Source organism: Pteropus vampyrus, unplaced genomic scaffold (assembly GCF_000151845.1).
Source record: "Pteropus vampyrus isolate Shadow unplaced genomic scaffold, Pvam_2.0 Scaffold146, whole genome shotgun sequence".
Taxonomy (NCBI): domain Eukaryota; kingdom Metazoa; phylum Chordata; class Mammalia; order Chiroptera; family Pteropodidae; genus Pteropus; species Pteropus vampyrus.
In genome coordinates this window covers 1,218,955-1,232,405 of record NW_011888927.1, presented here as the reverse complement: position 1 = coordinate 1,232,405, position 13,451 = coordinate 1,218,955, and the positions used below count along the sequence as shown (strand labels likewise).

At 34.8% G+C, this 13,451-nt stretch overlaps 1 protein-coding gene across 1 annotated transcript in view; it reads right to left on the bottom strand.

The window, feature by feature from the left end:
- Nucleotides 1-1,929: 1,929 nt before the first annotated feature.
- C2CD6 (C2 calcium dependent domain containing 6) overlaps nt 1,930-13,451 on the bottom strand; it is a 105,842-nt gene continuing 94,320 nt past the window's right edge. The window contains exons 14-16 of the mRNA XM_011369251.2: nt 10,146-10,220; nt 5,597-9,028; nt 1,930-2,415 (exon numbers count right to left, since the gene is read on the bottom strand). Coding sequence (XP_011367553.1) covers nt 2,131-2,415; nt 5,597-9,028; nt 10,146-10,220 — 3,792 coding nt within the window. The 3' untranslated portion in view covers nt 1,930-2,130. The remainder of the gene's footprint in view (nt 2,416-5,596; nt 9,029-10,145; nt 10,221-13,451) is intronic.

Below are 13,451 nucleotides of genomic sequence, written 5' to 3'. Positions count from 1 at the left end.
GGCTATGTTCCTTCTGGAGGCTCTGGGATAGAATCTGCTGCCTTTTCCAGTTTCTGGAGGCTGCCTGCCTCCCTTTGCTTCATGGGCCAGCATTACTCCAATTTCTATTTATTTCAGTGATCACATCTCTTTCTCAAATTTACCCTTCTGCCTTCTCTTATAAGGGCTCTTACAATTACATTGAGCCCAGGATGCGCTCCCCAACTCAAGATCCTTAATCACAGTTGCAAAGTCCCTTTTGCCACATAAGATAATATATTCACAGGTTCCTGGGATTAGGATGTGGATTTGTTTGGAGGATCATTATTCTACCAACCACACATCTAATCATCTCGGTGTCTGCTTTCTGAAGGACCCAGAAGCAGAGTCACGTTAGCTAAAATACCCTCCTATGAACTTTCATAGTACTTTACCCGAACAGCTCTTACATGGCCCTAGTATAATCACTCCTGTGTTTATGTCCAAATAGACTGGACTCCTTTAGAATATTGTTGTATTCACCAGTGTTTAGCAGTGTTTGGCATATTATGGACATTTAATAAATTTAAGGAATTCAACTTTGAATAAAGGTTATGAGAATTCTTAAACAACACCACCACCAACAACAACAATTTGAGAGATTTCCATGATAGGAAGTTTTTAACTCTTTGTCATAGTATTGCCATTAAAAGTTTAATGAAGCAAAGGGATTCGAGATTTCTTACTAGTAAATATTTCCTCCTTCACTGCAAGCCATATCAGTGGTTTTCTTTGTACAAACTGCCGGTCAATTGTCGGTCAGCTCTTAAATCCATTTCTCCACCCATCCCCCACATACTTTCACTCTGGTTTCCAGGGAGGCGATCATGGAAAATCAGAGGACAGGAGGGGAGAGAAGAAACATGGTATTTCTCACCTTTGCCCCACTCGTTTCTTGTGGTGGCCCTGGCAGTGTCTGTATCTTCTTTGTCTTCTGGCTTTAGGACTCTGGTAATACCACTTGCTTCTGCTGTCTCTTCTATCTTACGGGTGGTCGCATCTCCTGTTCTTGCTAATCTCTAGATTCCCTCACCATCCCTTTTGGTTTCTTAACCTTCGTTCCATCACCCACGAAGCCAGTTCCCTGTGTTTCTTCTTGAAAGACCCAGTTATTTGTGTCTTCCCAGTTACACTGACTGATACAAGTACTGACAACTTTGAGGATTACTAGAAATTCTTGGTCTCCAAAAAAAAATTACTACCTCGATAATACCAGTAATTGAATGATCAGGAATTATGTTTTCCATTAGCCAATCTATTTAAACCCCATAGTCTATGATTTATGGGATAAAATTGAAACTAACAATAATTCTGTAAATTTTTGCTACTTTAAAGTGTACCAAAGTTCAACAAGATGCAAGTACTGTACTTGATAGGAATGGAACCAACTCTCAGAAGTTTCTGATTTAAATCCTAGGTTGATTTAGCTAGGTAAATTTTATGCAGTTTCTACAATTTTATGCAGCTGAGTTTCATGTTGTTAAAGAGGCCCTTTCATAGTTTTTCAAGTAAGTTAGAAAGTCACTCCAGTGTAGGTGGTGACTCAGGAACTCGTATTAAATCTCTTATTATCTTTATAGTGTAAAAAGTTGTAATATCCAGTGATACTAAAATTAACAGAAGTTTTTTAGACCCAGAGAATTGCATTCCGTTGAATCTAGAAATATAACTAAAGCTGAAGAGTAAATGTATATTCATAACAAAATAGAAACACCGACAAATAGAGAACTTGAAACTGGACAGACAGGGATAATTTAGAGCATGACATGACTTGGGAAACCAGAGGACTATGAATTGGAATGATATTGTTACAAAGTGAAAAAAAGGAAAAGCTGGGAATAAAACTTTACTTATGAATATGAACTGAATGTGTATTTCTGGGTTTGTTCCCTGTGGTTCATAAAAAAAAACACTTTTACATCAAAAACTGTTTCTTTTCATTTTAATTAAAACAAAATGGTTCTAACAAGATGAAATTTGGCTGCTGACTTCCATCATACAAAAGGACACATCACCAAACCATTTTGTTAATTGGAGAAATATTCCGACTGTTGGCCTCGCATATCATTCTGAACTGTTTAACAATTGGATAGCACAAATGAGTGAACATTTTCAACATTTTAATTTTGGAGGGGGCCGCATTTTTTGGATTTCATAATCTGGAACTGTTACGTTTAAATGAACTAAACCTGCTGAAACCATCCGAGGATTTGTACGTTTTCCAGAGTAGCTTTCTCGTCGTTTGCTAACCTCTGGAGCAGTGTATGGTCTTGCAGTGTGTTTTAATCGATAATGGTTGTCATCTGAGCTCTTTCCTGAAAGCCTTGCTCTTGATTTTGCTTTTCCAAGATGCTGAAACGAGGTCCCACGTAAATCCTCAGATTTATCCAAACAATCCTAAATAATAAAATAAAAAATCAGGTTGGTGAGTTAGGTTTCTTAAAAGTATATTTTAAATTTATAAGGACTAAAGTTTATAATATCAACAGTTAAAGAATGAGAGCATCAGATGTTTTATAGGCAGTCCCCAAATTCAGACCCTACACCCAATGCCTCTCATTAGAAACTGCTATAGAAACCATGCTTAACAACAACAAAAGAAACCTTATTGTTTGCAAGATCTGTTATTTCAAAAGGGTGGAAGATATAAAGCTGGAAACTGTAAAAATTTAGGGGAGCTGTCCTCATGGGTCAGACTCCTAGGCAAAGCCAGCTAGCCTATTCTATAATTATTCTCCAAAATACATCGTCCTTAACCCCAAGGGCAAATTATGAACTCTCATATTTTACTTTTTATATTATCCAAACTTTCATTCCTTAGAAGTTAATAAACATCTTTAGAGAGTGCCCGGCATCTAAGGATATGGTTATGATGTTTCTATTGAAATAGTTAAATTTGTGTACATTCTGAGAGTAAGTAAAACATTCAGAAAAATAACTGGAAGGCTATATACCAAAATAATTTTAAAAACATGATGGGCGTATTAGGGTGGTGGGATTATAGGCTTTGTTTTCCTTTTTGTCTTTTTTCATTTAAATAATATGGCTATGTTTTATAATAAAAATATAATAATCTACAAGTGCCCCTAAGAGGGCATGGAGCTAGTAGTCATTCTCAAATTCGTGTAAACTAGTTTCCTCTGCAGTTTGAGCAGCTTGTTCCTTAACATTTCATTGAGATGCCACACCAAAGGAATGGGTTGCTTTCTTTTGGAGAGAAAGTGGGACTGGATTATTAGAATTAGAAGGCTGCAAGAGGTTAAGCAGGACTGAGAAGAATTAGATGGCAATAAAGAGATTTACATAAAAGGAGGTAAGAAGAGTCAAAAAGCAAATTCGACCTACTTTACATTTTTGCCTGGCTTTGCAGAGGGCAAGGAAACATTCTTTTTCTTCCCTCACAGAGATGAAGCAATTAGGTAAGCCACATCATTAGGGGAATTTCTACTACACTTGTAATATATATTTTGCTTCGCAGTTGATATAACTGATTGCTAGAGTGCCAGTGGGAGTACATGGAGACCCCTACTACTAGTTATGTTTCTGGATGCTCCTACAACTCAGTTTCTTCTGTTTTGGTTCCTTTGGGAGATTCCTGGAGGATTAGATGAGCGAGTCTACCTGATAATCTGAAAAAGTCTCTCTAACCCTGCAATTTTCTGTTGTCAGTGTCAGTGGAGAGAAAAGTTTAGGTACCACTGGTTTAACAGAGGGAAATAAAGATGACTCTCTCTCCATTGCCCATTCTCAGGATAAGGGTTCTAAGACCCTATATGATCTCATACAACGTAAACACTGTTTCTCATTTTGTTTGAAAAAGTGATATGAAAGAACTTCAGAAAGTCCTTCCTTCCCCAAAAACTATGAACCCATCTTCTACTTCCTATTCATTGTGCGCACATTCACTCACTCAATACGGAATTACTGAATTTAGATCCAAAGTTGAGAGTATAAGCTATGTTAATATTTACCCAGCTACTAATTTGCTTTACTATTTGCTAAAGCTAAATATTTGCTTTATTATGGAAAAACAATTCAAAGCAACTATTCTGAAATTAGATCTATTTTATCATTCAAAGGTGGAATTATGCACATCAAATTATCAATACATCATTTTAGAATATGAGTTTTCCCAATTGTAGGTCATGCCTATTTATATATACTAACAAATAAAAGCAATGGTCCAGAAAATTAAGTCTCTTCCATTCCTAGATTCTAACTTTCTTTAGAATGGTTTGTATAAAGTCTAGCAGCAGATTTACCTTCTTGTTTCATGTCATTAAAAATAGATTTGAATTCCCAAATTTGTCAGCACATGATATAGCAGTGGAGTGGTGGTAAAAGAAGAACAGAAGTCAAATTAAAATTTTACAATTGAACCCCTATGTTCCCTGCAGCACTATTTACAATAGTCAAGATATGGCAACCTAAGTGCCTATCAATAGACAACTGAATAAAGAAGTCGTGGTACATATATATGCAATGAACTATTATTACTCAGCCATAAAAAAAAAAAAAATGAAATCTTACCATTTGCAATGACATGGATGGACCTAGAGGGTATTATGCTAAGTGAAATAAGTCAGAGAAAGCCAAATACCATATGACTTCACTTATATGTGGAATCCAAACAAAATAAACAAAATGAAAACGCATTTACAGATAGAGAACAAAATGGGGATTGCTAGGTGGAAGGAGGGTTGGGTGAAAATGGTGAAGGGATTAAGAAGTACAAATTCGTAGTTAAAAAATAGTCATAGGGATGTGAAGTACAGCATAGGGAATACGGTCAATGATATTGTAATAATTATGTGTGGTACCAGGTTGCTACTAGACTTATCAGAGGGTATCACTTTGTAAATTACATAAATGTCTAAACACTATGCTGTACACCTGAAACTAATATAAATATTGAATGTCAACTCTAATTGAAAAATAAAAATTAGAAAATGTAAAAAAAATAAAATTTTGCAATTCATAATCCAATAGATTGTACATTTTGCATACCCTCATGCTTAGCAGAATAACTGGCATATAATGTCTTTTTTTACTGAAACAAAGATAATTGAGTGACCTGAAGAGAAACTACATATTTATACTTAAATCTGCATGAAAAGAAAAATCCCAGCTATGTTTCCATAGTATACAGCCACTGCCAATAGTTGGTTGTACAGGTTGTGTTTGTACAACAGCCCCTGGCTGAGGGGTGAGTAGGGGCTAAAATCCTACCAGTTTTTGAGACAAGGCTGTGTGCCCTGACTCCCGGCTGGGTCAGCCTGCAAAATCTTCCCAGAGAAAAGGATGCCTTTTTCTAATTTATACTCCAGAGGGGATGCCCTTTACCTATTTTAAACAAAGGTACTAAGTGTGTTAACAGCCCCCTGATTTTGTGATTGCATTTTGAATCAGGTAAAGTGATATCTGAATGTCAGAAGAATTTTTTAAATTTGGAGGCCTGTACATCTTGGAGCAATGAAGGTTACACACACACTTGCATGCAGACATAAATACTCTAAAGTAGATTATTTACAGAACTTTGCAAAATACAGAGGTAGAAGACTTAGAAAAACATTATTACATGTACAGTTCTTCTTGCAGTCCAATGAAGCAATGTCCTTGGAACAGATTTCTTTAGAATCCTTGTGGTGGGTGGTGCAGTTGGTAGTATCTTAACTATCTTGTTAAATGGCTTTTTTTGTTTGCTGACATGGTTTCTTTCTTTTTGGACCTTGGGCTTTAGATATTCTTTCTTTAATACTTCTGGGAAGAGGAATGGTTTTGATTTTTTCTGAGCTTCCACAACTTTAAACAATTGTGATGCAAGGACCGTGGCACATTTTTCATTGTAAATTTCACTTGGTTTTATATAAAGAGCTTGTATTTCTTTTTCATAATGCGAAAATGTTATTAAGTGTTTTTTATTGTTGTTATTATATCCTTTCATTCTCTGACAATACCGGTCTAATTTTGAGTTTTCACCAGCCTCTGAATTGAAATGAGTTAAACTGTTATTCTGCCTGGAAGAAAAAGTGAATTTATTTACGTATTCTTCATCTTCATTTGGCATTTTGCAAAAAGGAATTCTTGGATGTGGTGAAAGCACTTCAGGTTTTTCCTGTACCATCAATTTATAGATGTTATGCTTTTTTTCAAGGGGCATCATTTTTAGTGTCCTTTCAAAGCAGACATTTGATTGAGTTATTTTTGATTTACCACTTAAATTATGTGGGTCCTGAATCTCTGTTTTAAAATCAAAATTTTCTGCTTGAGGAAGCTGCATGAAACCATGTTCTTTCTTTCCTTTCTTAAACACTATATCTGTAAGTCTTTCTGATGACTTCTTTAATGGAATTGCCTGGGTATTTTTGTTGGAAGAAGTTTGTACTTTAATTAAAGTCAGAGTTTTAGCTCCTTCTTTAAGATGATATTTTTTCTGTTCTCTAATTATTGATGGATTTTCTTGAATATTTTGTAAGAAAAAATATTCTTTTTCTTCCTTTCTGGTCAGTTCTGTTTCTACAAGGCTTTTCTCAGGAACTTTTGGTAAAGTGGTTTTATGAACAATTTTTGAATATTTATTTTGCTTTTCTGAATGCTCATCTATAAACGGATTTTCATCTCTAAAAGATAAATCTGGCTTTATATATTTTAATGGTGTGGAACTAGAAATATTCAAATTTATATGGTGGCTGATTCCCTCTAATTGCTTTTCAGTGATTAGTCCTGATTGTGAAAGTTTTTCTGTAAAAAGTCTCTGAAGGTATTTGCTTAAATCACCTTTTAGATCTAATAGTTCATTTTCTGATAAAGCTGTGAGATAGCTTTGCAGAAATTTATTTAAAGGGTACTTCATGTTTACTTCAAGCCTTCTACCAAAACTCCCCCTTGAAATACTTTGTCCTAACTCTTGAAAAGATACTGAAGCACTTTCAGTTCTTAGAGAAGATGTGTTTGAGTGTATAGGTTCAGATTCTGTCTCTTTAGAAAAACTGCTTTCTGAAAGGTTTTTTAGGAAATAGTTTTGGAGAATTTCATTTAAAAAAGATCTTAGCTTTATTTCCAAATGTTTATCTATGAAATGATGATTAAAGTTATTTACAAAAGACATGGTTTCTTTTACAGTTTCTGAATATTTCTCCAGAAAAACATTTTGCCCTTTTGGTTCTGCTTCCTCATTCATCAAATACAGATTTTGATAGATTTTTGTTAAGTCCTCTCTGGTGACAAGTCCTGATTCTGAAAGTCTTTCTACAAGGTAATGCTGGATGTGTTTACTTAATTCAGATTTAAAATTTTCTATTTCTGACTCTGAGAGTTCTTCTAGAAATATACGCAGCTTTGGACTCAAACTAGGTTTTCCCCTTAATTTATCCGCTTTATCAAAATTCTCTTTGGTTTCTTCAGGGTCTTTTGTATTATTTGGAAAAGGATGTTGAATCAGTCTTTCTAATTCTTTTTCTGGTTGTCCCCTTTCAGCCAGATTATATTTTAAAAAAACGTTAAATATGTTTTTCAAAAAAGATTTTAACATTATTATATCTGACTCATTATATTTATCCATTAATAAGTTACTTAAATTTTCTAAGGTAGGACTTATATCATTTTCTTCTCTATCCAGCCTCTGACCATTACTTGGCAAATCTGTGTTTTTATCTGGTGTTGACTGAGACTTTGAATTTTCTGGGGATATATTTTGGCCATTGTCTATAAATTCAACTCTGTTAAAAAAAGAAGTGGTTTCTTTGGGAATGGTAGGTATTATCTGCTTTGAAAGAGGATCTGTTTTGCTTTTGATTTCTAAATAATCCTCTGTGGAATCCTTTGGCTTTTCTTCAGCAAAGGCTGTCTCTGTATGCAGCAAGGAACTCTTCTGGTGTTCTTTATTTAATTCTATCACTTTGATTATCCCAGATTCTAAAAGAGTATCTACAGGAAATGCTTCTATTATTTGGCTTATAACAGATTTGTCCTCTGGCAATTCTATTTCACCATCGTTTTCTCCACTGTGAACTAGAATATCTGAAGATAAACTCTCCCAAGCTGCGGGATATTGATCCTGCGAGTTCATCTGTGTCTCCCTCGATTCTTCCACTCCTATCTTCAGCTTGGAGAACGCTGGCACAGTGAATATTTGTTTTATAACAAAATCACGTAATTTGGAGCTAGAAACTTCACTTTCTAAATGTTTCTTTTTGAAACTACTTTTTTTTTTAATTGAAAAAGCTATCTCACTAGCCTCTAAATATTTTTTGGAGACAAGTTCCCTTTCTGCTTCTGGAGAATTTCCTGATCCACTTTCTGAAAGTGAATCTACAGAAATATCTTTGATTACTGGACTTATAAAAGACTCTGAATTTAAAATGTCTCCTTTTGAAAGCCAGTTATTTAAACCTTGGACTTTGTCAGACATGTCGTCTTCCAAATTACTTAATGGGTTATCACGAACACTTAGAAGCGGAGAACTATGACTTTTCTTTCTTGCTTCAGTGTCCACAGAAACTTCTGTTTGAGAAAATAATTTATCTGAAAGGTCTTGCAGATTTTTACTTAAAATTGACTTGAGTACCATTGATTGTTTTAAGTTTTCTATGTGGGAAGTAAAACTTAATGATTTTGAGAGGCGACATGCATGTACATTTACATTTTCAGTCAGTGATGATACTCCTTCAAAGTTTGGCAAAGATACATTTGGTAGTCTTTCCTTTAACTTATCCTTAGTACTTAAAGTCTTTATTGTGATGATAGCAGGATCATGGATTAACTTTTTCTTAGTGTCTACAGTCTTCATTGTGGCACTATCAAAACCATGCGGCCAGATTTCCTTAATAGGGCTTGTGCTTTTTGAGTGTGTTGGGTGAGGAGGGTCTTGGTCTTCAAGCTCTACAATGTCTGCACTTAAAATGTCTCTACATTTGCACATATCTTGGTCCTTCCTTTTTCCAACTGACATTTTGTTGTTTAAATTCCTTAGAAAAGGATCAAAACCATCCTTGATGTTGGAGTTCAAGAACTGTAATATTAAAAAAAAAAAAAAAGATAAGAAATTTTGTAACATTTATCTTGCATTTATAGTAAATTTTCTAGCTAATTTTCTTTGAGCAATCTATGAATTTATCTATTCATCCTCCTAACTTCTACAAAGAAAACTAACTCTAATTATTTTTAAAATATTTGAAATTGGAATATTAATAAGAATTTTAGTGCAAAATTTTCAAATTCCTAACTCTGGTACTATTTTGTGTCCAAAAGCTTTTTGCTACCTAGAATACTTACAAATACTTAAAAGGCACTCATTAACAGTTTTCAAAGAATTCAATTTCCAGTGTTAGCTACATTTGCTTAGACAATAGCTAACATCAAGATCTAAGTCCTATCCATATAAATATTTACCATTTTAGTATCAATGCAGGACATTTTTTAAAATGTCAAGCAAGTAGCAGATATCCCATAAAAACTATCATAAATCTTGTTTAAAAGCTGACTTGGGGGCATATATTATCTGCATTTAAGTCTGAGAGTTTCAACAGTAATGATAGGCTCCACTCAGCCCTTAGCAGTAGAATCTTGCTTTTTGATGAATACTATATATGCCTCAGAAATGGTTCAGAGACAGTAGTACAAAATATTTTGGATCACAGTGAAATTTCAGTGTTACTATCCCTAGGCAGTTTTGTAGCTCTGAGATCAAGCTATTTTATCACTGAAATAGCCTTCCAAAATGAACCCTCTTACACAAACCCTTTGTTCATACAACTTCTACATTTCTCAGTTGAAAAAGCAAAATGTTAAATAATCAGCCTAGAATGTGTTTTAGTTACATCAACTTAGTGGTTCAAGCTTCATTTTAATGCATACAATTTATTATAACCGGTTTTCAAAAGATAGTTGGTACTGAGGTGACAGTTTAAGAATCCTCTCAGGTTTTTGAGAAGTAAAGATTCCTAGGCTCTATTTCCAGATTGAGATTCATTAGGTCAGAGATGGGACCTAGGAATATGTATTTTTTAAAAGATGGCCAGGTGTTTCTAATGAGTAATCATGTTTGGAACCACTGAATTACATAATATATTAGAGAAACCTAGTATTTAAGTATAATAGATACTGAGATAGGATAAATCAGGACTCACCTGATATTTTGGTTGGAAATCTATATATTCTGATCTTAAAGATGGTACGATGTGTTCTTTTTCTGAAAAAGCCACCTTATAAAAAGAGAAGTTTTAATTTTAGACTGCTTAGAATACAAGCATATCTCCCAAGATAACTTATTCCTTCAATAGTTATTAAAGATACAAAAAATTTTTAAACCTAAATAAGTATTTTTCTCTTAACTACTGTACTTTACTCTGCCAATTATCAAATAAATCTGTATACACACATATGTAATCTTAGCTTCCTTGATATTATAATATTCATTCTCTTGTATCTGTAAAATCATATAAGTACTGCACACTAACCGATTGCTCCACTGGAGCTCCGAATTTGTAAAATCAAAACAATGCACAGCAACTTCAAGCAGAAACAAAAGTAGAAAATAAAATTGTCAGAACATAATCTAATTTTAAAAGGTTGTGAAATGCTTTAGATAATAATTGGCATTTGATATTACACTGAAACAGCAGTTTCAATGATTCTCGGCCTGTAATTGTTAAATGAGTACTTAACACTGTAGCCTAAAAGCAGCACTTGGTGCTAAGTCAAGGTGTATAGGAACAATTATAGAATCACAGAACCATCAAATTTTTAGAGATGGAGAGTACTTTAGAGATAATCCAGTCCTACTCCTTGTTTTACACAAGAATCTGAAGTTGAAGTCAATTACCCCAAATTACGCAGATGATTAAATGTAGCCTAAATCCTAGGTGTCCTGAATTTTCATTTGATGCTCCTCACACCACACAATGAAGACTGCAGTGAGGAAGACTGGACCTTTGGAAGCATCATAATGTGCATCCACACTGCCAGCTCATCTGGAGAGAACGTGACACCATCTCTTTGTAGAACACTTTGTAGCTGGATCCCGTGGGTCCTTCTTCATCACCGTTCTCCGTGCATACGGAGACTACATACGCTGCTGGCACAAACCACTTTCCTATGCATCATCTCCTTTAGTTCCTAGGGGGTTCCTTATATATCAAGCTAGTTGAAATAAAAGTTCAATGAATGATGTTTTCATAAGAAATACTTTTTAAAAAATTGTCTTTTTTTATTGAGGTAACATTGGTTTATAACATTATAAGTTTTAGGTGTACAACATTATAATTTCACATCTGTACATACGTATTGTGTGCTCACCCCCAAAAGCCTAGTTTCCACCTATCAGTAATATTAAGTAGTTAATACTGTTTAATATTAATAAACACTTAAAATAACTTTATAGGTCATGTTATTAACCGCTTAGTATTAACGAACACTTAAAGTTATAAAGTTATTTTACGTGTTTATTAATATTAAGTGGTTAACGACATGATTTTATTCTTTTTCTAATTTTTTAATTTTTAATTACGTTTATTGGGGTAACGTTGGTTAATACAATTATATAATTATACAATTATATAATTTTCAGGTGTACAATTATATAATTTTCAGGTGTACAAACCTGAAGGTTAAACAAACCAATACAGGAGCTTCAAAATGGTAAACTGAGCATGTGGATTTAGGTTCAAGGTTCTGGTAAATGAACATAAAATAATATCTTTTTAAAAATCCCATGGCAACACTGGAAATCAATAAGGGGAGACACCAGGATCCAGAAAGTTGAGAAATTCAGAAAATATGAAAGCAGGTAAGACTGACTTAATGGAATGCCCATCAAGAAAATCAGAGCCTTCAACAACAGAAATCAGGTGGACCTGAGAAGCAATAAATTTAAGGCCAGCATATACAAAGACAATCAGATGACACTTTGTAGCTGCATCACTTGGGCCCTTCTTCATCTATTCTCTTTCTCAGTACACAGAGAGCATACACTGCTGGCAGCATTGTCCTTCCCCAATCACCCACCCAACATTAAAAAACAAACAAACAAACAAAAACTCTGCTCTCTAAAAAAGATATGCCATTTGTCTAGGTGGATATCCTATATGAATTCTGAGTCTTGACAGAGAAGCAGAGTAGAACTTTCTGTCACTCACATTTCTACAGCAGAGGGATAAAAAGAAAGGAAAGGAAGTTCCATTTAGGAGAGAAACACGTTGGTTCCTAGGAAATGCTGGAGGATGCCCAGCCATTCTGCTTGCCTGCTTCCATCTCCACACACCTCTCAGGGAAGCCTGCTTGTCACACAGAGCATACCCATACAACCAACATATTCATTCCTTCATTCACAAAGATAAAATGAGCCGACGAAGTTCGCCAGATATGTGAGGAAAATTAATACATGTAAGTGAAGAATCAATAAGATCAGACAGAACTAACTCCAGTACACAGAGATATTTCTGAGGACTGTGGGCGGGAGGAGGGTGACCCTTGGAAAAGACCCTCAGAGACACTCAAAAGGGGATTACCTCCACTTGGCTGTATAATAGGCATCTTGAATTTAATGTATACAAAATAGAATTATAGATTACCACTTTGCACCCCTCCTCCCATAAAAACCCACAGATATTGGCCTTTCTCTATTTTTCCTCATTTCAGTTAATGATGCTATTAAATACTAAATTGTTAGGCCAGAAACCTGAGTGTCACCCTTTATTTCTCTCTTCCTTCTACTTTTTTATATCAAATCCAGCATTATGTCCTATGGCTGCTGCCTTCAAAATATCTCAAGTATCCAATCACATATCACCATCAACTCCACTACCAACATAGTACAAGCCACCATCATCTCTCCCCAAATAGTCTCCTAACTAGTTTCTTATGCTCTGTGACAGAGACTGATAGTTGCCTTCCTAAAATACCTATTATGTCAAAAATCTCAAATTTTTAGAGGACAAAAAAGTCCCCTATTTAAAAAGCTACATGTTCCAGCCTCCTTTGAAGACAGCAGTGGCCATGTGAAAGGTTCTGGCCAACTACATTACATATAATTGCAAATTGTTAGGAAAGTTTCTGAGAGTGTATCTTATAATAGAGGCAGACTCAGCTGACAGGTCGCTGACTGATCCTTGTCTGTTTCCTTCTTCCTACCTGAAATAGACTGTGATGCCTGGAAATAGAGTCCATTTTACGTTACCCTACAGTAACATGCACATGATGAGGACAGCTGTCCGAAAAGAAAGGGAAACTAGGTTCCTGATGACATCAGGAAACCACTGTACCATTATTTAAGGAACTAAGTTTTTAGTTACTCATAACTAAACATACTTCTAAACTGATCCAACAACTTCACATACACCAAGTCTATTCTTCCATAATAGAATGAAGCTAGAAATCGATAATAGAAGAAAAACCTAGAAATCACAAATATGTAGAAATTTAAACATCCCGAACCA